The 25704-nt window shown below is 38.8% G+C and overlaps 1 protein-coding gene across 1 annotated transcript; it reads right to left on the bottom strand.

Moving 5' to 3' along the window:
- Positions 1 to 7517: 7517 nt before the first annotated feature.
- Positions 7518 to 15653, bottom strand: LOC139151728 (uncharacterized). Its single transcript, XM_070724705.1, has 6 exons — positions 15183 to 15653; positions 12841 to 12880; positions 11518 to 11705; positions 10412 to 10471; positions 10039 to 10116; positions 7518 to 9681 (listed from the first exon to the last, which is right to left on the bottom strand). Exons 1-6 carry the CDS (start codon positions 15243 to 15245, stop codon positions 9619 to 9621), a joined length of 492 nt encoding a protein of 163 aa, XP_070580806.1. The 5' UTR covers positions 15246 to 15653; the 3' UTR covers positions 7518 to 9618.
- Between the last annotated feature and the right edge of the window lie 10051 nt (positions 15654 to 25704).

Below are 25704 nucleotides of genomic sequence, written 5' to 3'. Positions count from 1 at the left end.
CAAGAATCTGCCCCTGCCCCGGCAATTTAATGTGAGATCATTATTTGACATGTTTTGTAACTGGTGCAGCAATAATGCAATATTCTTTTTTAATTTCCAGAAAACATACAGTGGTTGCAGAAGTACCTGCAAGACAAATATATAAGACATTACAAAGACTTCAAGCCCATTCCCTGGAATACAGGCGTGTCCATGAGTCTCACAGAAATCTACACACGATTGAAAGTTATAAAGACCAACAGAGGGTGGCGGATGAAACCAGGACTTATCATCGAAAATGAGCTTGAAATTTTCCAGATCACTGATGCAGAATTATCTTGCAGACGAATAGCAATTGAAGGAGCTCCAGCTATGGGTAAATCAACATTGTGTAGGAAGTTAGCTTATGAATGGGCATGCAAAAAGTTACCACGATTTCAGCTTTTATTTTTTTTGGAAATGAGACATATTTCTGATAACAAGAGATTATCTGATATTATTTTCCATCAGTTACTTCCTGAGGATTCCAAAATAACAAAAGAAGTACTCTACAATTATATTGAACAAAACCCAAATTCAGTGTTGTGTCTTTTTGATGGATTAGATGAAATGACATCTATATCCAGAGAAAAGTCAGATATTCCTGCTATTATTTCAGAGAATCTTCTGACCGAGTGCACAATTGTCATAACAACTCGGCCTCTTGGGTTGCATGGCTCTCTTGACAACTGTCATGCACACTTCAGAATTGAAGGTTTTACTACAAGAGATGCCATTAAGTTTATAGATAAGTATTTTGCTCTTGTGGGAAACCAACAAGAAGCTAAGACACTTATCTCGGAGTTAAAGTTAGAGAATGTGAAACCACCACCTCATATGTCATATCCATATGCTCACGTCTCCATAAAAAAAAATGATGATTTAACAAAAAGTCACAAAAGATATGATTTGCTCTGTAATCCATTACATATAACATTTGTCTGCTTGCTTTGGGAAGAGAGGAAATATATTCCCACAGGTAACATGACAGACATCTATACAGATATTTTGGATTGTGTGTTGAAGAGATATTGCTGTAAGAATGACAAGCCACTTGTTAATAAGAAAGTACCCCAGGATGTAGATAATGGAGTGAGTAGGTTGGCTCATTACGCATATGATATTTGTTTAAAAGATAATATGATGATTGACGAAGATGGTCTTAGTGAAACAGTGCTAAATCTAGGTTTGCTTGTGAAAGATTCTGGAATATCCAGAGTCAAAGTGCAGCGCCATTGCTTTTTTTACCACAAAACGTGGCTGGAATATTTCACTGCTTTACATATCAGTAATAATGCTCATGATTTTGTCCATTCAATTGAGGGAGAAGTTTTGAACCAGAGACAGGTTTGTCTTTTTACATCCGGTATACTTAAAAGGGAAGCTAAGCCCTTCCTTAATCACCTGGTAAAAAAGATGAAGTGCAAATACAATACTTTGGAATATGACATTACTGCAGAATTTAGGTTCATCTGTAAATGTTTACTTGAAGCCAGTATTGATATCGACTACTTAGTACCAGAGATGCCGAATCATTTGATTCTGAAACAACAATATGAGGAACTGTCCATGTATTCCACTCTACAACCTAATGATAAAAACATTACCTTTTGCTCACTAAAGTGTGACACAGTGTTTGTCTTGGAGCAGCTTAGTAACATGCTATGCCAAAATAAAGATTCAGTAACAAATATCAAACATCTATACATCGACCATGCATGTACATCACATGATAAAATGTTACAGTTCACTAGGCGCATAACTACCGTCTGTGTCAGTTTAACAACCTTTGAAATGCAAAAGGCCTGTGTTGAGTGTATGGAATTAATAGCTGAGGCATTGAGAAAAGGATGGCGATTGAATACTTTGACTTTATCACCGCGTAAAATTGACCCTAAGCTGAAGGAAAAGGCCAGCCAGGCTGTCATTAATTTATACAAAAGTGTCAATCGTAACAAGTACTTGGAAAAGTTTTTATGGGCTGCATCTCTTTGCATCTTGGACCCTGATAAAGGCGATAAACTGGTACAGGTTTCAATGCTGATCTACCCACTAAATGAGCTTGTAGAAAATGGACCAAGCCATGTCAATGTAGTATTAAGTGATGATTCCAGTGATAAGATTAATGCTATGGAAATTGAGTCATTCAGTGACTCACTCTGTAAGTTTACCACAAAATGTAAGAACACTAAGAAGTTAACAGTCAGTATTTACCCCTTTGCAAATGACATCTACGACACAATAATCACAAAGTTTCTACAAGCTTTAAAATCAGCAAGCTCAGCTCTAGTATCATGTGGTATTTTATGGCAGGACCTCTTCACAACACCTGATGCCACCCAGACACTTATAGAAGCTTTGAATATGAATAGCAATATTAGTGACTTTGCAGCCATGGTTAGTACAGATCAAGTGTCAAATGCTACTCATTTCATAGGAGAAGTCAAGCACATCAAGTCCTTAACATTAGATATTAAATACCCTGATTTCTTTGAGAGCTTGATCAGAAACATTGAATTGAAAGGGTTGTTGGAACATTTGACATTTACAGTGTTTTTCAGTAAGTGTTACTGTCAGGACGCAGCCCATAAGTACCGTGGTGAAGATGAAGACCAATATAGTAGGTCTTGGCACTACAGTGATTATCTCAATGATATAATCTCTGGCGATTTGATATCGCCTCTCAGTATTCTTCTCACCAAGGGTAAGACTAGCAGTCTGCGCTCATTGACTTTCATCATAATTTCAGGTGAAAAGGATATTGTTGACAAAGTTATGTGTATGGTATCATCTCAGGTTGAATCTAAGAACATAGTCATGGGTCGGTTTATTACGCCTCAAACACAAGATGGTGCATATTATAGATTCGGAGCCAATATACTCCATGTCTTGACAATTAACATCGACTTTGAGAGTTCAAATGACAAATAAAATTTATGGGTCATAACTGATATAGTTTCAAAGTAGACTGTGTGTTTCGGGTAATAATTTCTATACTTACCGTTGTGATATCCAGTACTCCTGTGATGTTACATCATGTGATTTCTTTTGCACCACAAACTTCACGAGTGGGTCTTCAAACTGTCAAATCTTGTGATGAATCCAAGCTTTTGCAGTATGTCTTCAAATACCGTCTGCTATAGTCATACATAGGCCTACACATTTTATCTGGCCTCTCAAGGTCCCAATGTGTTGACACTTTCCAGATCTTTCCGAATGCGACAGTCAGTTCAATATGTACATTTTGTGCAACCTTAAACCTATGTATGTATGTATGTATGTGCGTGTGTCAGTCCCCTTTGGGAAATTACAATGCTCGATGCTAAACGCAGAGCGTCATAATAACACAAATTACTTCAAGTACGAAGTAATTTCACTTGATGTAAAATCCCATTCTTCCTGACTTTGTTCTGATACTTTGAGATTATTACTGATGGATACGTGCTACCAGCTGTTTAACCTGCATGTGTGTATTTTAACCTTTATTGCTAATCATCTGTATGTCATGAAGAGATCATTTGTGCGTGCATCAGTTGTTTTAATCCAAACTTAAGCTGTCAACTTTCAATTTAGATCAACAGACATCAAAAGCTTGAACATGTAAACTTTTCATATCAGCTGAACTGTCTGATCATTATGTTCACTTTATTCCACTATCAGTATTGGCTAGCTTCTATCTTTATGTGTACTTCAGTTTTCAATCATTCTTTAAGGTACCACATTTTATATCGAATCTACATTGACACCGGCCTTGAAAACACAACTTCAGACAAATATGTCACAGCGAAATAGTTGTGGTGTTTAATTTACCTAGTTCCATAGATTACCCTTTTCTAGATTTTCCAAGTTTTCTCTGTGATGTCATTTATGCAAAAAATTCTTCGCTATTTTCTGACAATGTACCGGTATTGGTATTCTGAGAAACAGATTTATATCAAATATCTGATTGTTTGTATGCAATAGTTTGTGTGTCTCTTTAATGCTATTAAGACAAGTATCTATTTATTACGTTTTTTACTTGTTACTGTCACGAAATACAGTGATCAAACAGGTTTTGACGGAATGTGGCCATAGCGAATGATTGAACTTGCCACATTCAATAGATCAATTTTTACCATTAACATGTTTTTCAAGTGTTCTAGCTTGAATAATTTTGCTTAGTATTTGCTGATATATTATATTTTTATGAGTGAATTTACTGTAGTTACCTACGATTGCTTTTGTTCCGCAGTTTATTTCCGTAAAGTTTAACATATTATGGTATCATATTACTTGCATGGCACTCATAAGATAGTTTAGTACACTATATCTGCAGTTGTGCTTATAAAGGTATTTATGTTTTTCTAAGATTTTACATCTCGTACATGTTGTATTTTTCATTTACAAGCTTCGATAAACTGACACAAGAATAGCAATTGTACATGTGTCTAAAATGAAAAGTATTAGTACTTTAAAGTAAAAAAACAAATGGTGCCATAAGATATGTATTGATAACTTTTGATAGATATTGACAGACAGTATAATAAATAGCATTCAGACTTTATGCTTAACTTGATATTTTGGCTTTTAGAGTAATCATTGATTGCTATCATTTGAACCAGATTTCCATTCAGTTCACAGAGAGACATTTTTACCAGCTGTGCCAACATTTTATGTTTAAGACATAATCATCATCGCCTAATTACTTGCAGCTCTCACAAAAATCCTTGAAAGACGTGTAAAATGCGCTGTTTGACTATTTATCTGCCTCTAATGCACTTCTTGATACTCGGTCTGGATGGATAACATTGAAAACGAAAAGTTGCCCAAACAGACTTTTTTCACCATACGGCTCCTCAAAAGAAAAATTCACATGCACTCAGGTACCGGTAGGTTGAAAAGTGGACCAAAAAATACCCAACTTTGAGACGAGAAAAATATTATCTCTCAACATTCTAAAAACCCTCCTGAGATCTACTGGTCCGTCACTACAGTGGAATTTTTGACCATTGTGCATTTCATCACAGTGACTGCTTGTAGTTAGAACAAAAACATTATTTTCGTATCGAATTTGCAAGCATATTTCCCAAAATTCTCCATGGTCTTTAGATAATAAGATTACTCACCGATCTAAAGCAAGTTTCTTCAGTTTGCAGAACAGCTTCGCCCATATTTCAAAATTTCTGACAGCATACATGTAGTTTTGATGATCACGTCTTTCTGAATTCCCGCTTTGAATGGTGAGGAGATCAACCCCTTTTCCACAGAGGAGATAGCAATTTTGTCAACATATTTTTGACAGTCATGCACAATATTTTCAAGAAAACTAAAGGTAAAGATTGCATTTTTGTTGGCAAAAAAGGGTATTTAGGCTGCAATAGTGCATCAGTTACTCTGGACCTACCAGGTCTCGAACTCAACGTCCTGAGATGATGATCTCAGTTGCTGATAACTTTATCTTGAAAAGTGTAGAATTTTAGCACATCGGCTTCTTATTCCATATACTCTTGAATTGTAAACAACACTGTTTAAAATTCAAGAGTATATTGATTATGGTGTTTGATAACTCAGGTGTCTGCTGGTTGGATCACAGGGAATTCAGAAATATGACGGTGGCGGTTGTTATTTTGTTGTTTATATTGTTGTTTATGTTCATATTAGTTGTGTTTGTAGTATTTCTTATGACATCTATACTACGTTTGTTACGGTTGTTGAATTCTATTGGTTGACAACAACACGACTAATATAAACATAAACAATACAAACAACAACAAAAACAATATCTCTGAGTTTCCTGTGGTTGGATCTCGGTGCAATGGTCAGGGTCAGGGTACCTGACTCACTATCTGAGTATGGTGGGTTTGAGTTTGAGACTCCAGCACGGTGTTCAGGGCTTGAAATTCACTTTTTCCCCTGGTAGTCCAATTGGGCTACCATTTTATGAAGTTGGTAGCCCAGTGACAAGGTCTGGTAGCCCATGTTTAAATGAAGATAATTTTTGGTCGGAAATAATTCATAAATCTCATGTTGACACGCATCAGATGAAGTCGGCAAAGTCGAGTGTTGGGTTTAGTACTAGGGACGCTATTTATAATTTTGTGTTTAATTGTGATTGATACATTGTGATTAAATAACCTACGAAAATGAATTTTCATTGGCCATCATTTCCCGAGCCTATCATCCAAGTACATCAGTTCAGATAATGATATTTCATTGAAAGTTTGTCGCAGCAAACTCGACAGCACTGTCACCTTCATTTTGCATGACAAAGTCATAGTCTGGCCTTTCTGTGTCCAGCTGGGTTGACTGTATCAGCGTCGGTCATCTCACAGCGACCAACATCATGTCGAACTAATAATTTCATATCCCAGGCTTTGGTAGTCCGTGTGGGCTACCATTTCATGGGTTTTGGTAGCCCCAGGGAAAAGTTGGTAGTCTGTGGACGCGGGACTACCGCTAATTTCGAGCCCTGGTGTTGTACCATATCCTCGAGCAAGGCACTTAATTCCTCATTCTCCATTGGGTAGTGGGTTATGGGTATCTCATCCTGTGTATTTTTTTACACTTTTACTTAACAGCCGAAATACTTCATGGACAACACTACAGAATCTACCACTCACTCAGGCTCGATGTCACTGTGTGATAAAGGGACTGTGTCTCAACGTAGCTTTACTACAATATATCTGACACGATCTAAAATTTGAAAACTCGGTAACTAATTGTTGGTGATTGGGAAGGAATTTATGTCGTCCTGACACCGTAAATTTTATAAAAGGTTATTCTGTTCAGAGTGTCAAATCGGTTGACTTGATGTTTCAGTAGGCGTCAGGAATGATCCCTGAGCTGCAATACAGGGACGACGCCAGCTCTGCCGTGTGTTGTGTTCCCGACGTTGTACGGCCCCCACGGTTGAGTGATTCGGGTATTAGGCATTGATCAGAATAGAGTTGAAAAGTAGTTAGAAAGGTAGTTTTTTCATGCCCGATCCGAATTTGAACGGCATGTCGCAGGTTTTATCTATGGACCTTAGCAGGGCTATGGTAGTAGGCCGTACAACGCCGGTCTTTGCCGATTGGTTACCTGCCGATGTTTCGCCGATAAGGTGCCAGTGCCGACTCTGGTGACAAATTGTACTGCGCTTGTGTTATATTTACATAATAATTTGACATTGAGCCTGTGGGCTACAATTATTGCTGCTATCAAAACTAATGAGCTGTCGATCACAACTTATGACGAATTAGAAGCACGCCTTGAGCTACGTTTCTGGGTTCAATACACTTGTACTTTTGGTCATTTCAAAAGAATAGCGCCAATTTTGCATTTAATTCGATATTCCGGATGAAAAATGACCTATCTGTACAAATAACGCCCCTTTTTGTTAAAATGGTCGAACCTTGCAGCGTAGTTGACCATTGTGAGGTAGTACGCTCTGTGAGTTTCCTCCATGGGTTGACCGGGCTGCAAAGTTTTGAGCCAATCATACGCCTGAATCGGAAAAAATACTGTAACTGTCATTTTTTCAAGAGGTAAAAGCTCTGCTACAGTGTTTTTATTTTGAAACATTCGGCACGACAAGAGAATGTGCGGCAATCATCACATCCTTTGATGTTGAATATCAGAAGTAAAACAACTTGTACGTTCGGAACCGTCTCAGATTGTCGCGTACGTTCAAGAAACGAAATTCCTTCGTTTAGATCAAAACCCCTCTCCCGACACGAAGATTCAAAAGTGCGAAATGTTCGATGTCTGCCTGAGAGTTCAATGTAGCATTTTTTATAGCTACTGGAGAATATGTATCCCCTGACCACATTACATGTACATTGTAAAGTAATTGATCAAATTTGAGTACTATTAACGCGGCATGGCACGAACTAGTTGGAAACAGTGACAGCAAACTTTGTTGTTACGAGTGTGCAGTTTTAGTTTATTTTTCCACAAAATGTAAAGAGAACTTGTGATCACAAAATAAAAGTGCAAAAGTGAAGTTCACTTGGAGGTCAAACCCTTTCTCCCTTAAACGAACGAATTTCGCTTTTTGAACTTATGGGACAATCTGAGACGGTCCCTTACAGTCAAGAAATCCGTGTGTGCCAAACAATGAAACTCCAAAGTTAAAAGACAAGCACTGTAACACCTTTATGTAAAGTACCGTATGTTTTATCCTTATAGTCAAATAAAACATCTTTAAATACAGATTGGTTTTTACATGAAGAGAACTATTGACATAATAACAAATTACGGTTATTGTCCGTTTAAATGACAGGTATTTGTCGGAATGAATTTCGCCACTCTTAAGTATCAACTAGACATTTCTTTTCCTATCCTTATGTACTTTATTTTGTATTTTACACCGACAAGTCTATAGGCAAAATTGACAGATGTTGGCACGAGTATAGATAAGTGGATTCACGCGTTGATTACAACTTCAAACAAAAAAGGTTTCCTGGGAGAACTCTCCATGTGTGTACCAGTCCCTAAACCCGTAACGACCTATGTTACCAGTGATTAACGCAAAGCGCTGTCTGTGTCGTTTAATATTCATTCTATGGCCCATATATAACATGCATAATGTGAAATTTGCTGGCCAAGATATACAGGTTGCGGAAAGACTGGTCCCGTTGGAGATGATTTTGTCCATGGGGTATTGGCTCATTTCTCCAACTGACTGTCTCAGCGACCAATATATATTTTTCTTATTTCAGAAATTAGATTTACATGTGCCGAGAAGACCGTTTATGTTTGTGTGTCAGAAAAACCCGATTAAATATTGAAGGTGCAGAAATCAAAAGTATTCGCCAGTTTGAGTCACAGAGTTACAAATACAGATACGACAAAAAGAAACAAGCAATGTGACAAGGGCGGCGGTGCTTTAATACTACAAATAAGAAGTTTCTTGATTGCAGCTTCAATTTAAAATATTATCGGTCAGTTTCATGCCATTTTATCCGCATATTTCCTTTTGTATATTTCCTTTCCCCTTTCTGATTAGCTGTTCAGTTTATTATCGCTACTTATTCTATTAATCGTAGCAACATTTCTCTAAACGGTGTCACCGCCAAGCTGCTAATTGCAAGAGATTGGCACAATATGAGGCAACAGTGTATCGCGTGTCATATAAAACACATATTTTGTTCCAATCAGTACGTCACAAGAATCTTTCAAACAGGAAGATAAGTTTGACATCGAACTTGTAGTATTGTCTTCACTTAGTTAACGCGTAAATGACCCATTCAGTTTATACATGTAATGTTATGAAGCTCAACCTATACTATAAGCGGCATGGGTGCATCAGTTCTATGAAATTCTTGATATAATTAAACTTGACGATACATTTCTTGTACGATTGTAATCTCTGTTTGAAATCAAACCACTGAATACAGTGAAAGGACAGTTATGCTTTAAAATAAGAACAAATATTACAGACATAAATCGTGTATCACAATTCGCAATTCGATTTAAAACATTGAAATATATATATTATATATGTGTATAATTTTTTAAACACAAAATATTTATAAATATAAACCTCAATGCTGTAATTTCACAAAGCAGTAATATCAGGCACAACATTTATAACAAGCAAATATCCGTTCTTGTGTTTATTTTCACCTTAACATTCCGCTAAGTATCTTGTCTTGGAGTATATATAGGTGGTGGAGCCATGGGCGTTTGGTCTGGGCCAGCCTGTGAAATAGATTTAAAAGATACATTTTGAGGCGGGTAGTTTCATAATCTCTCTCTCTCTCTCTCTCTCTCTCTCTCTCCCTCTCTCCCTCCCTCCCCCCCCCTCTCTCTCTCTCTCTCTCTCTCTCTCTCTCTCTCTCACTGTAGACTTGTCCACCTGAAGTAACTGTAAATTTGTCGTCAGATCGTCGAATAAGTAAGACATTGCCAATATTGTAATATATTTTATATTTATACAATTTCCGCCATGTGTGAATGACACCGTTTGTGTGGATAGATAGATAGATAGATAGATAGATGGATAGATAGATAGATAGATAGATAGATAGATAGATAGATAGATAGATATCGACTCACCTTAATTGAAGCTTGTAGTGATGATTGATTCCACATAGGATATAAGCTTCCTAATGTCAACTCTTTGTTGTACGTTCGCTGAAAATAATGAAGAGACCAGGATTTATAAAAACATGGGGCACAGACAGCGGCTTTTTATGATGTGATAACGACATAAATCGCGATCAATATCTCGGTCATTGCCCTTAAGATGGCGTGAGTGTCAGCTTAAATGCAATACCTTGGCATAAGGTGTGGTGGTCGGATTATCATATATGAGAAGCGTGCCGTTGCCTAGCTGTAGAACAATGAATTTCCCGTGTACTCTTCATTTATCATGATACAAGACACCGTCTGGCAGTCAGTCCCGTCGGCATATTTTTCAAACACTTACCTCAGGGTCCGCTGGACTTTTCCCATGGTCACTTTTGATATCTTCAACGTGATAGTAACCCTATAGAGGAACATTTATACGACAATTATACCAAATCCTATCACTGTCTAGCTAAGGACTATGAAGTAATTTATTAATAAAGAATGCAAAAATGTCACTTGAGCAATAAAGAACACACAGGGACGGCAAACCACGAGATTTTAACCAGATCACGACATTTTGCGCATGAGCGATAGCAAGTGCATGGATAAAGTGAACTGGTCAAAACAGAGGGCTGGGTGTGATTTATTGCTATTATATCATAACAGTATAATTATTGAAATTCTGGCATGGAACGTCAAAAAGGATTTTTGCTCAAGCCGAGAGCTCGCGCGTGTGCCAGCCGTGGTATATCGTGAATATACCAGGGTTTTTTTTGTCTCGACCAATCAGATCGCTGTGTTCAAGTTTGCGCCATCAATATACTGATGCAATATAATATCTCATATACCACGAAAGAAAGTATTACCAACCATTGTACGTTTGTTGTGTAAACTCTCTTTGTCAACAAATTTCGACCGATTTACTAGTATTCTATACACTACATGAAAACCCAACAATACTGTATTTGCATGAATTTTAGCTGAAGAGTGCATATACAGATGAATACAGTCAAGAACCCATTGCTCGTATTCAGCAAGTCTGTATTCATGTGGATTCATGTGAATTCACACGTATTATTCCATAATACGCTGGACAGTCAACTCAGTAGTGTGAATTTATCTGTATTATTGCGTTTTGATGCAGTGATATCATTCTATCATTTCTGCAAATGATGACAACTTCCCGTCTGTCAAGTAAAATAACAGGGCAACACCCTTATTTCTTGTTTGGTAGCCTACATCGATGATTTTAGGAGAGTTATAATTAGCACAATCTGATTAAGATCGCGGAAATACGTCGGTTTTTTACGTGATCGTTTTATGGTAGAGGAAGACCGTGGAAAGACCATAAAACGATTGCGTAAAAGACCGACACATCGCTACATCATTAGCTGTTTGTGCCCTGACTTCCCCTTTACCTGTCCTGGCAAGTTTCAAACTGCTTCCCTTTCTGAGAAGACTTACCGGCGGCAGTGGAATGCCACTCTCAAATCCCCCTCTCGGCAAAGTGTTTGCTGCTGACGACGGGTGCCACTGTGAAGACAAAAGCTGCGGGTCTCTTCTGTAATGGGGGACGTAGAACCTCTTGTACCAAGTCCAGAGTAAAATACCGACGAATACCATTAAGATGACGCCGATAAACACCGGTATAACTGCAAATGAACATCTTTATTCATTCTTTTGTAAAAATGAGAAGTAGTATGAAATATAGGTTATTTGACCTTACCGCATGCAGGTGAATGTCATATTGCGTGTGGTAACTGACCTTAAAAAGACAAGGGGGAGAAAGAGAGGGAGGCAGACAGACAAACAGACAGGCAGGCAGACAGTTTAGAGAAAGCCATGTGGGGCACACATGCATAGGCAGATGAGACAGGACACAAATTTTTAAAACTCAGCATTTGGCGGTATGGGAGGGGGTAAAAATGTGTCCTTGTATAAGCAATTCAACATTAGTAATTACTGAAAGAGGTGTGACTGAGTGAATTCCTTCTGAAATCCTGGAACGTCAAGGAGTGTTGGCATTTACTTGACTATGCTTGGACATTCATCTTCAAACTATAGAAGGCGACTTAACCTTTTAAAGTCTCGCATGTGATTAAACAAAACTTCTTGATACGAAATTCGTCATATAATTTAGTGAATTCACTTGCGGACTACTGAATAGAAATTTATGGAAGACAGCGGACAACTGATGCAATGGATAATGTGAAGCGTTAGGTTAGGATCTGGAATCGGCTTTGGATACTGGGAATGCGAGACTCTGTGTGTGGGAATTCAAGGACGTTAGCCAGACTGCATGACTGCGTTTAAATGGATTCAAGCTAGTAGCGTGATATGTGCATCATCATCACCAATTATCCAGCCATACCGAACTGCTTTACTTAGAATTCTTGTGCCTTTGATAACATTTAAATTATCACATAATAAAGATTAGTATGTGCAATTGCTTCATAACATTCTATTCTTTATGCTTGTATCATAGTAATTTGCAGAAGCTTGTTAAATTTATTGGATTAAGCATGCTACCGTGTGTATCATGTGCAGTTTAATCTAAAGTTCCACTCGCTTGGTTGTCATTTTAAACACAAATAGTTTGAACTCCGAGTTACAGCTGATTTCAGACATTTTTATATCATTTCACCATATTTAAGTCGCACCTTCGTGCACGCTACAATGACATACACTTTTTAATCTCCAACAGATTTTAGATTCGAGATTAGAAAGTCATCTTATATTACGGTTTAATTTTTACATGGACGAAAAAATCACTTTGATATCACTCACCCCATAGGAAGTTCCTGAAGCTATCATCACCAGCATTTACCTGAAAATTCAACAAACAGTAAAAATATTGCCACAAACGAATACTTCTGCATATCGCGCTGACCGCGTGACCTCCTGCAGTTGTAGATGTCAAGAAATATAGGGATATCCGGTCAGCGTTACTACATGGGTCACGAATGAATCGAAAGAGTGGACAAACAGGAAAGAGATACAAAGAAAGTCAACCTCTCTTCCCTTTTAGTATTGATGGTCGATAACAGCTGTCAGGTTCACTAAATCTCGCCAGAGAACGTTATTACCACATGCCATATCGGTGGGCGTGTATCTCAGAGCTCGGTGCACCAGGAAGTTGTTTTATAGTTGAGAGGTTCCTTTGGTGATCAATTTTGGAGATTTTGAACTTTGGCGGTATATCGCTCTCGTGAATTAAATTAAACCTCAGATGGCAAAGCATGCTGAGATTTAAATTGCTGTGTCATTGGAGAATTTCATTATTTTTTCATAATAAACCTAACGTAATTACCTGTCGACCGCGTTTATATATTTATTTGTAGGACAGCGAAACATTGAACATTTCATTATCCGTCATTCTCTGATCATCAGTCTTACAAAGCGTTTTAAAAACATGGAATCCTCAAATTCTTAAATTACTGTCTCCACCCTCTACCAAGACGTCGCCTCCACTTTGCTTTTTTCAATGTCTTTAGTTTAAAGCCATTGAAGGTCACTTTACAAACAGCGGCAATATGACGGTATCTGAGAAGATACTTGACACATGCAGGCTTGCGCAATGATTATGGCATTGGCCCGTCATAACATGGTTTCGAAAGATCACCTCTGATTAACCATGTGTGAAAATAATTGTAAGGATTAATTATTTTCTTGTGAAATGATATTTAATCTCCAGCAAGAAGACAACGGAGACAAAGCTTTGCATTATGGGTAACTATAAAAACATCGGCAATACTTCGAATTTCACGACTAGTTCGTTCCACGAAATAAGCTCAAACGTTTTCAATGAATATAATCATTAGTGATGCATATCGCTTTAGGCTTTGGTGAAGACCTTTAGTATATCCTGACCTTTATGACCTACTTATTCTCTTGAATATACCTAATTAAATACGACATTATGCGAAAAAAGTTCCACGCCATTTATTTATGGGCAAGGGCGAGAGGAAAGCCAAAATTAACGGGCGAGGCTTGCCGAGCCCGTTAATTTGGCTTTCCTCGAGCCCGCGCCCACAAATGAACTTTAATGGTCAGAGCGGAGTCTGTTATTTCCATTACATTATCAGCGAACTCAAGAAAACCGTCAAAATTTGCGAAAATTTCCGGAGCGAACGACAATTAACCGGGCCTAAGAAACTGAGCAATAAGCTTACGCGACGGACTGTCACGCGCGCTGTAAAATATTGGCAAATCCGGAGATGTTTTCAGAAGAAAGTATCTCAACTTGACCTACAGGTGCTCAATTTTATTTTGTGATTGATTATAATTTACGTTTGAGCTATAAAGTTACGATACTTTGAGTTGTTAATCTTATTACTCATATTCACGTGCATGTAAACAAACCATTACTGTGTATTTGTGGTCACGTGGTTCAGCTCGACCGATCAAAATGCGACGGGCAGGGCATGGTAATATAATATCTGTTAACGTTATCCGTTGAAGAATCGTTATTTTTTATCACTGCCACGGGCGGCATACTGCGGCATGTCTGTATATCGGTCAGGTAGCCTTCAATCGAATTCTTCTGTCGTTACGTCAGGTAGATAAGAAATGCACAATCAGGAATGCTGTCAAAAATATCATCAACTAGTCAAAAACTCGACACTTAATTTTGAATGGGCTTAATACATCTGTCAGTGAATTATGATTCTGAACGCAGCTCCAGGACTTTGGCTCCCACTGTGAGGTATTTTATCAAAATGAACGTGTCACGGTGTCTATAAATGGACCTACCAGGTTAACGATCTGCTAACATGACGGAATCGCCAACCCAATGAAGCCAAGAAAACGTCACGAAGTATTGACGCTTACGCCTATTGGGATGTGAAATTCAAACTTTATGCAAAACATGGAATGTTTTCGCCTTGAATATTGTGCTGTGGTAAGCATATTAATACACACAATAAATCAACGTTAACCTCGCTGACTGGAATGTATTTTTTTGAAACCCGATAAATTAACTTCGCCGAGGGTCATTGGCAACACCATCTCAAATTTACATCGTTTTACTCTCTTTCTTAAACATTCATCTTCAAGTCCCAATGATTGCGACAAGTACTTGAGAATATCAATCTCTCATAGAATTAAACAATATTGAATTTCACACTCACCCCAACAAAGCCCATCATGTTGACGAGGATCGCGAAATAGGTTGGCGCCCAGTGAGACGTCATTCTGACCAGTTGATTTTGACTTGCTCGGGTGTCGACGTTGTCACAAAAGGCAAAGCGGATTTTTCGTCGCAATGGTGGCCGGCTTGCGGCTGGTATCAGACGGCGCTGACAGATTGAATGGTATACTAACGCTCCAGTCTGTGTAGCGGTCTCTGTACACTTCCTGTTCACATCAGCTACAGTCTCCTGCACTTCAGACAAGGCTGGTGGCGGATTTTGTTCAAGATGATGATCAATTTATGTAACCTTCTCCGGACAATATTGTCACCGATAGATCAACGAATAACGCAAACCCTGCACGCGCAGCCTCAGTTCATTCGTAGCACTCGCCCAGTCGGTACCAATGCACCGCGCACACTGCAGCTGTTAGTGCACAATTGTCGTAGTTCGACCCGTTATATGTAAAATTCACTTCCGGGTTAAAGGGTTCCACGCAGTTGTGAATGCCCCGTATGAAGCTGCCGACCCAGTATAGGAAGTGTGGGCGTACGTATACTGGGTCTTTGCATTCAAAAACGCAAAAATACCGACACAAAGTCACGTAAATCTATTTAGTGTGCCAAATCTGCCTGAATTCCCGTTGGCTAACATACACGATTCTCTCTCCATAATTTTCTTGATCGCTTTCCCCGTATTCAGAATTAATCATCCGAGTAAATGTCAGGTGTGAAGGCGGTGTTTGTGTCGAATTCAAAAATACATTATATTTTTCAGTTTCTTTGTCATAACCAGTGTTGTCCTTATATTTAAAAGTAGCCGGGTAATTTAAGAAAGTAGACGGGTGGACTGCGAGGAAGCGAAGCGACCGAGCGGCGAGTGAGCGTAGCGAACGAGGGGGGAGAGCGCGAGAGGGGGTGTCCCGCTCTCGCAAGGCGGAAAATGAAATTTTGGAGTGGAAATGGTGTTCTCTGGTGACATCTGAGGTGACATTTAGCTGAGACTGAAACAGTACTTTTGTTGTGTCTTAGACGTGGCTCACATACAACAAAACAAACAAACATGATTTTGTTTTATTGTATTATTTATGACACACTTATGGTTTTATTTGCAGTGAAGATGTAACATTTAATCTTAAATCACCCGCTGTCTGCTCATTTCATTGCTCATTTAATTTCCCATTTTTCATTACCACATAGTAGTTTCCCAAAAACCATCAAACTCATTCTATTCTAATCAAAACACATTCGCTTTTCTTAAGAACAACATCGGTAAGATAATTCACTCTAACAGTGTTCGCATTTACGAAAAAAAATGCGTATATAGAAAACTCATAACAATGAAAAAATGCGTAGAGAGTCGATCTCATTGGATTGACTCTCTACGCATTTTATCATTGTTATGAGTTTTCTATACGCAAACGGTTGCGAAAGCACTCTCCGCGACTGAGCTTAGGCGCAACAAGACGAGATGAGTGCCCGCTTAACATTAAATTTTTTGCAACATTTCTTTCATTTTATGTGAAAAAGTTTCAGATTCTCTGAGTGTAGTCTGAAAAATCGGCATCGTCGAGTCAGAGGCACGTTACCATGTCAGTTGCTAATTTTCAGGCTAGCGACAGTTTCTGAAACTTATGACACAAAGTGAGTGATTACAGAAATGTTGCAACAAATTAAATGCAAACCGCGCACGATCATCGCGTCTCGCTGTCCCCAAATTTGATCAAAGCAGATATGCAGCGAGGCGTCGGAAGGAAACAACGCTATTTTCTTTCAAATTTGCTCCACGAGTCCGTGAAAAAAAATGATTCAGAGGGTCCATCGAAAGACACTATCGGGCAACCCAACATGGAAAAGCGCAGTGAAATTGAACCCATGCCGGAATCCACGACGTATTGTCCCCGTATTGCGCCAAGGTGAAGCCGTGAGCCGTGACGCGTTGATGATGCGCCGGTCGGCAACACACATGCCTGTCACCGTGGATTCTATTACGTAAAAATAATCAATGAAAAAAAAAAACCATTCAAATAAACAGTTGCTTCTAAAATAATCAGTACGAGCTCATTTTTTTTAAATCTAGAAAATGCGTCGGTATTGCTCTGAGAATAACTTAATTTGTTGAGAAGATAGTCACTCGTAGTGACCGTGACGTTGGCAGCCAGCGCGGCGGCGGAAAACTAGCTGCAGTCTCATGAACTTCAAATCGTCGATCAAAATCACATCTTTTCGGCGCTTTTTTCTCACAAATTCAGCGAAATTGAAGTTTTTCATACGTAAACTAAATATCTTTTTGGAATCAAGTATACCTTTCGAATGGGCTCTCTTCGGGTAAAATATTCCATTGGCAAGGTGCCAGTGGCCGACGCCACATTTCTTTTTGACGCCATCGTTAAAAATTATGACCTAAGATGACCTTCATACTAATCAAACCAATAACACTGCTCGTAACAAAGACAGCACCATAGGTGCGTCCATCAGCCAATCACACTATTTAACAAAAAAAGGTCGGGCTCAAAAGCCACAAACGGGTATCTAGAAACTGTTTTATGTTTGTGCAGTTCCATGCGGGAAAGAGGTCGCGAAACTGTTATAATCGTACGTGTGCCGTCTAACAGTTGGCAGTGCAATCCCGAAATTACAGGTCTATAAAATAATCTAATGACGTTAAAAGTAGCCGGGAAAAAATGCAAAACAGCCGGGTTATTTACCCGGCACCCGGCTTCTAAGGACAACACTGGTCATAACATTAGGGCATTGCGCTATGGGGAACTATTCCATTAACTGTAACAGCACACCACCTATTGCACATACGTCTGGTGTCCAATTATTCGAATAGTTAAATATTAACAGAGCACAATCTATCAGTTCATATATGACGTTTTCACTACGTGTCAACTTGTACACACCCAGAGGGGCGCTAAAGTTCGGATTCGGGTACCGGTATAAGCTGGACATTCCAAAACTGGGAAGCACAAACACTGAAATTTCCCGTTAAATTTGGGGAAAAGTCTACATTTTCGGCCATAAACATACTGGGTAAGCTCCTTGTCATCAAAATAATAGGTCAGAATGCTCACTTTAGATCAAACGTTGTGAGAGTAAAAAAATAGAGATCAAAAGTCAACATTTGATAGACATTTCCTTTGTCACATATTTATTTGAGGAGGCAAGGGGATCAAACCGCGACAAATGTGTGCATACCCTTTCTACGGGACATACCACTGCAACTTGGTAACCATGACAACACTTTTCTCTTGAAAGACTTGCCTCTTGATCGGCAGGTCGTCAGTTTCTCACAATGCTCTATGCAAAAGCTATAGTGTGAAACATTCTATACAATGCCACATTTCTCACTATAGGGACGGGTGTTTCCAAATTTTATTGTTTGTGTGATGTTTACGGGGAGGAAATTTACGATATTTTTAGACCCTGACCTCGAAATCACCTGTCCTCTCCGACTGTCCGATACATCATGCCTACCGAGTGGAGTCGATGGTTAATCTAAATAAAACTAAGGCGGGCCTGAAAAATTTTCCAAATTAAAATCATTCTAGAGTCCCTTTTTATTGACTGTAGCAGCGATTCCGTAAGAAAATCTTGTTTATTGAGGAAAGTTAGACTAATTGCTCTTTCGGTGCATGCGCAGAAAGGCGATTACGTTTTTCTTCATTGAATAAAAAAACAAAAGCTGCTTCAAAGTTGTCTTACAAATTACCTTCCGGGCGATGTTGTTCTTGCCATGTAAAAACAATGACAGATCAGGGGGTTGCCTTTTTTGTGAGATATTCAATAGTTGTTCCTACAATCCCTGCTAAACAGACGAGAGGGGTTTCTTTATTTTTGCATAATAAAATATCAAATACAGTTAATTTTGTCGAAAAGACGTAGCGCCGGTCCATTACAGGTAATGGTAAATACAGTTTTGGAAGTCTTTTAGTAGCTCGTTTTGGTCCTAAATTTTTACCTCTGGTAGTTTCTGGGCCTCATGGTTTACATTTCACATCGGTTCCTCGAGCAGAGAATCAAAACGTGGTCAATTTTATCTACCCTCCGACAAAAGTTTGTTGATTTCTCTTTCCCGTCTCATGTTGACCGATCTCACCATGTACAAAGGTTCATTATTCAGAAAGGTCTGCGATGGCCAATAATTTCTAAGAAATACCGAACCTTTGATTATGATCCTTTAAAAGTAGAAAAGGATATCACTTTCTAGCACGATTCGATGTCTTAGGCTTCCTAAGCGGTGATTCTCATAGTTACCGAGTGTTTGTGACGTTTGGAAAGTAAACCAGATCTCGTGACAACTTCCCTTGTTACCTTGACATACATAGCAAGGAATTATTGCATGCAGTCACAGTTGACAATCCGTAATCCTCGTTGTACTCACTGACAAACGTTAGTAACCCTAGAGTTACTTTTAAATCCGGCAAAGTGTATGAAGAACTGGGTCGTCGAGGATTTGTAAAGCAATGTATACATTTATGGTTTGCAGCAGTGATTATCGTCATCGTCGCGCTCAGTTGAGTAATATTTCAGTAGTCTACATACATTTTTATGTATCAAAGTAACTCAAAGTCACGACTTTGTGGAGAAGAATACTAAAGTTCAACTTCATCACACATGAGACAATCGGAGTGTATAGGGGAGGACAGGGTAATTTTTGCTGAAAATATAAGAACAAGAAATACCCTTTAATATTATATTTTACAGTTAAACAGCAGTTTCAAAGAAGTACCGCTAAGTTTGCCCGAATTCTCCACCAAGTATTACCACTTCTCGATTTCAGTCTTGTAGAACTCACATAATTCAGAGAGGTACACGAGAATCTAACAGGGTGAAGCCTAGACTCTCCACAGTCGCTGTGCCTTGTTTTATGCGCGCCCACGATGGGCCTGCATTCGAAGGCTACGCTGTGCAGCTGTGAGCACGCGCTGCCAGACACAGCGACTGTCCGTTTTTGCAAGGGTATGAATATTCATAAGGGTAGTGACCCATAATCTAACTGGGCGGAGAGAATATTACACTATTAGCTAGTAGACCTATATATGCGGTATGTTTTTATTTTTCATTTTTGATTTTATTTGGCTATGGTACTTGTCATTTTTTGTTTGATTAACGGATGTGTGGAGTTCTGTAAAGTACCCGGATCAGGCAGAAATCCGACCGGTCGCTTGCAAGAACGTCCAGACCCTGGGATTCGCGTCGCGTCTCTGAAGGGCGCGCGCGTGTTCCAACAGGGAAGAACGCGAATCGCAGGGTCTCTGCCAGACTAGGTGAAGCCTAACTAGACAGGGCCGCATGAGCAGTCGATCGGGTTTTATTATCCTAATGTGAAAGTCACCCTGCGAATATGCCCAGGTGATCGCTCTCACCGGAACTAATAACTTTATCTCCTTGCAGGCAGTACGCGACGGGAAATTGAAAGATTTCGTCTTTTGTTCAAACTTTCACGAAGGGAATTTCAAAACCATTCGCTTTCGAATAAAAACCAGGGCCACCGTGCAATATGGTAACCAGAGAAACCATTTACGGCGTATGTCCAGTTTTTTGCGTCATCGACAATGTCCAGGTCTATATGAAACAAATTACATTATTCTGAACGATGATAAGGCGGAGGTTCTTTACGTTTCATCCATGGTGAGATCTGAAAAGCGAGGTAAAGACCATGTTAAGAGATTACCCATAGCGTTTACGTCTCCAGAACAAACTTTTTAACAATAACACACGTCGGCTCTTTCGCAGCTACTGGTCACCTGATATGGCCGTACTAGGCTAGGCTGCTAGTTCCGGACACTACACAAGTTCGGATAAAAGAGAAAACCTTATTTTGGAATAAAAGACTATGTGTGCATCGAGAAAAGGCTAGATAAAACCGATGTGTCTGTTAAAATTGTCTTACCCTACCATAGTTACGCACTGTTAGTATCACGGTAGGTCTTTATGCCATCATAACTTTCACGATCGACTTTTCTTCGGAACAACATTTTGTAGCCTACAAAATCCACATTTATCAACCAGGAAATAACATTTTTATTGGCCCGATAGAAATATTCCTAGCAAAGTAAAGAAGTTCTGATAAGTGATACGTGATATTGGTTATATTTGAGTTTGATTAACATACCCAAGTTTAACTCAATTGGTCTTGATAGTAAACGACTGCCTTCTTTTCTGTTGTTTTTACCTGTCCCACCGCATCGTGCCCGACCGCCTTCATAGGCAAACTTTGAACCTATACGAGAAAGGTTTTAAGACACACCTCAAGAATCTTCATATCCGCCATGCCTAGGATACCAGGATAACTCTCCACCGTGTGAATCATGATAAACGATCCTCAGGATCCACGGCCAGCGGGGTCGTCATTCACCCCTGATATGCCATTTTCTATTCAATTCATCACACCACTTTAACGAGACCAAAACCAGGGTTAATAGAACTATGCATATAGTAAGACAAACTTCTATACTTTCAACGCTCATGTTCTGAAATTCTTGTTGCTTCAATGTGCCTTAGATTTTGCTATCATGACAAGTTGATTAATAGTCGCAAAGAATGCTAGCAACCCTTCACATGTCAGAAGCAATGCTGTGAGCCTATGGACAAAACACTTTGGCAGAACTATCCTCATAGGCTAGGAAATAAAAAACGATCGATTTAGAAATCCATACTCATTTTTCACTCTCTCTTTAATATTACTCCCAAACTGCCCCAATTTTCACTGAAATAGCCGTGAAGAAACGTGATGTAGGCGGGTTTGTCGGACAGCATATTATCACATATCACATATATATATTTAGCATTCGCAATCGCGTGAAAGTTTGTGTCGCTCGTAATGTACGTTATCTTTACTACTTGATTTGATTTTGAATAAAAAAATCGCGTCTATACTTGGATTTGGTAAAAGCGTAGGCAGCCGCAGTGCAGACTATAAGGTCACTGCACGTATCCGAATGAAGCTATCGGTAAGTTGGCCCAACCTAAACCGCTCAAGTCCAAAGTAATGCCTGGTAATATACACGGGGTAACAAACATAAAATGGAAGAGCAATACGCCAGCATGTCATTTACGAAAAAAACACAGCATCAAGAGAACATTCGTAAAGTGTCATGTCGAGATGAACGAGAGATGGTAAACGAATTACATGTCAATGCTCTGCGAGGCACACTGATCACTTTTGTCTGTGTAATATTTTAAACAAACTGGTACTTTTTATATCTCATGATAACCAAATCATCAGATTTAAGTCTTGCAAGTGGAGATTAAAATCATCAGCGGGTGTGTTTTCACTAGTGCCAACATGGCAGGTACGTACTATCTGTATGAAATAACCATCTTGACAACAGGGGTAAGATGGACGGACGAACGGACAGATACGCAGGAGAGAGAGAGAGAGAGAGAGAGAGAGAGAGAGAGAGAGAGAGAGAGAGAGAGAGAGAGATTGTCTGGCAGGTCGACGGGTAGGTTGTTAGGTAAGCTGGCGGGTGGAGGGCCAAGGAATGTACATAGGGTAAATAACCTTCCCAAACCTCAATCAGGAAATATCACGGATCTACACCAGCTACACGTGAACAAAGTACCCTGTTGAGTGCGGAGGACCTTGTACCGATAACCAAGTTGAAACGACCTTCCACGTCGAGGCACCGAAGCCACAGAATATGGAAAAGCCTAGGGTCATCTTAACATCTCACTGAGACTACCTGGGAAATGTGACGATCTGCAGACGTCTGTGTAATTGGCTGGTTTGGTTTACGTGAACAATTAGGTAGGAAACTTCGAAATTGCATTCTAAGATTCAGTTAACTCCTCCAATGCCGACTCAAATCTTCATTTGTATATTACAAAGTGCTGTGACCCTCTATGTCCTGAAATCCTCGATTATTGGTGATTCTTGGTAATTTCACATAATAAATTTTTATTCTTTGATATTATCGAAAAACGTAACACAAGTACGATCTGAGAAAGCATAAGTCTTTATACCGGTTTGTTTACGCCGCACCTTTTTGTCCTCTGTGATTAAAGTTCGATAGGGCGTCTGACAACATCGGATCACCTGATTGACTCAGGGCGAGATGTGATAGTACCAAGTTAAATTCGAACACACATATCACATGCGGTAAACGCTTGCCAAGCACGGGTATAACTAATAATATTGAGTAAACTATGGCGTAATTACAAAATTATCGACAATATGACAGTGGTTCTTGAAGATTGTGTCCTGATAAAATAGGCAAATAGGCGCAAGGATTGAGAATAAGCCTTCATAAAACGCCAATCATTTGCCATGACAGCTTTCATACCCTTCCATCTCTCTCTCTCTCTCTCTCTCTCTCTCTCTCTCTCTCTCTCTTCTCTCTCTCTCTCTCTCTCTCTCTCTCTCTCTCTCTCTCTCTCTCTCTCTCTCTCTCTCTCTCTCTCTCTCTCTCTCTCTCCTTTCTGATCATCCATAGATAAAATCAAAGAAGGTGAACGCGAGACCCCATGATCGGATGGACATGTACGTCACGTTATCTTTGAAATTGCTCGATCAGCCTGATATCAACTTTTTATCGGTCAAAACGTCTTAAATGCCATAATATAATAATATTGTATGACATAAAAGTATATATACATATATAAATATATATATATATATATATATATATATTATATATTATGTACACACACGCACACACACATATATTATGTACACACACGCATACAGACACAGACAGACAGACAGACAGACACAGACACGTGCATACCATAATATATATATATATATATATATATATATATATATATATATATATATATATATATATATATATAAACTTAATTTTAGACCACGTTTCTAGTTTAATAGCGAATTACTCTGCAAATACACGTAATGCTAGAAAAAAAATAAGGTGAGATGTTATTATTAATGCTTCCGTTCATTCATCCTTACTCACACAATCATTGATTGACTATTTGTACCCTATATGTGTACAAGAATGATGGCATCTACTTTGTCTCTATTGATACGTCGATACTATTAATATCTTTTCAGTGGTTGCATTTCTCGTTGCCAGTCTGGCAGCGATAGCGTTCATCGTTTTCATCTGTTTTCGGTTATATCGAAACTATCGGAACAACAGAGATGGCGAGAGACTCTACGCAGAACAATCCAATGGAATCACGAAATACGGATCAGTTAGGTACAGCTACTTGCAACAAGTAAGAAATATTGTATTACTATGAATGATCAGTTCCTTCAGTATACCTGTCACAGTTTGTTGTCCCCAGTGAGCTCATGAGTAGTAATTCGTTTATAATACTTTGTGTCAAAGTTTTCTATCGCTCGCTTTTAAGGTTGTTAATGCAATCGCGACAATTCACTTGTTTAACGATCACGTCGTACATTCTTCAGAGATTCCACAAAGATTAATCGATGCGCTACTTGTAGCAGTGATTTAAAGCAAACTTAATACATACATATCTCAAGAAAGTATGACGTTTTGAAGTTTCATGTCATCTCCACATCTCATGTCATGATTACCCAAGGAAGTGTTCACAAGTCAATGGTTTTACGTAGCACACGTTTTTCACATTCCCATCTGTTGCAGTTAAAGAAAGAATATCCCTGCTTGTTTCATCGCCTTGTCTTCTCGCCCTTTCCCCTTTCATAAATAATATTGTGCACAAATGATATATACTTTTAAGAAATGTATGGTTTCATGTATCCTATGGATCGAACTTTTGGTCCGTAAATTTATTCATATAAAAAATGCCGCAGTCTTATCGGACCGTCGACATTATATTCCTGTCAAACATGTTATTCCTTTCATCATTTTCAGATGGAAGACGAAGCTGATGGAAATTAGCGGAGCGACTTCGCCTCTCCCGTTACAAATCAACCAAAGACGGTGAAATAGTCTTCGTAGACGCAGCTCTTGAACTCTATTCTTTCTATTTACATACGTTGATGTTAATATTTCATTCAAGTTCAGTGTACATGAGGTAACAGCTTGTCTTGGTATGGGTTGTTCTGCCCTCTGTATCTTTTTCCTACCTCAATGTCAACATGGCACCCTTTTTCCCATCTTATACAAAAATGATACACTACAGAAAATACCAATCATTAGTAAGTCTCAAATCATCAGTATATGCAATTACACATGCATACTCTGAACATTTGCCGAATTCAAGTAGATTTCTTGAGATAGTTGTCACTCGCTTTTGAATTTTTTATCCAAGAAACCCTCCTTAGCTTTAAAATAGTTTAAATGGTATTTTTGAAGTCGGTATTAAGCACTATTTACTTAATTTGTAATCACCTCATGTTCATGTACTGATCTTCCAATATGACATATAAAACTCACCTGTTTTAATTAAAAGCTTTGTGGTGATGTAGTTTTCTCGGGAAGTATGAGTGAGACTTTATATTTTGGTTCTATGTCCCAGCATTTGTTACAATGAAGCGATACCATACAAAGTGACATTCATAGTTGGTTATGCTACAGAGACAAAATAACGAACAAATAACATTATTTCAAATTTTATAAAAA

Source organism: Ptychodera flava, chromosome 15 (genome assembly GCF_041260155.1).
Source record: "Ptychodera flava strain L36383 chromosome 15, AS_Pfla_20210202, whole genome shotgun sequence".
NCBI classification, from domain to species: domain Eukaryota; kingdom Metazoa; phylum Hemichordata; class Enteropneusta; family Ptychoderidae; genus Ptychodera; species Ptychodera flava.
This window is presented reverse-complemented; position numbering and strand designations above follow the sequence as displayed.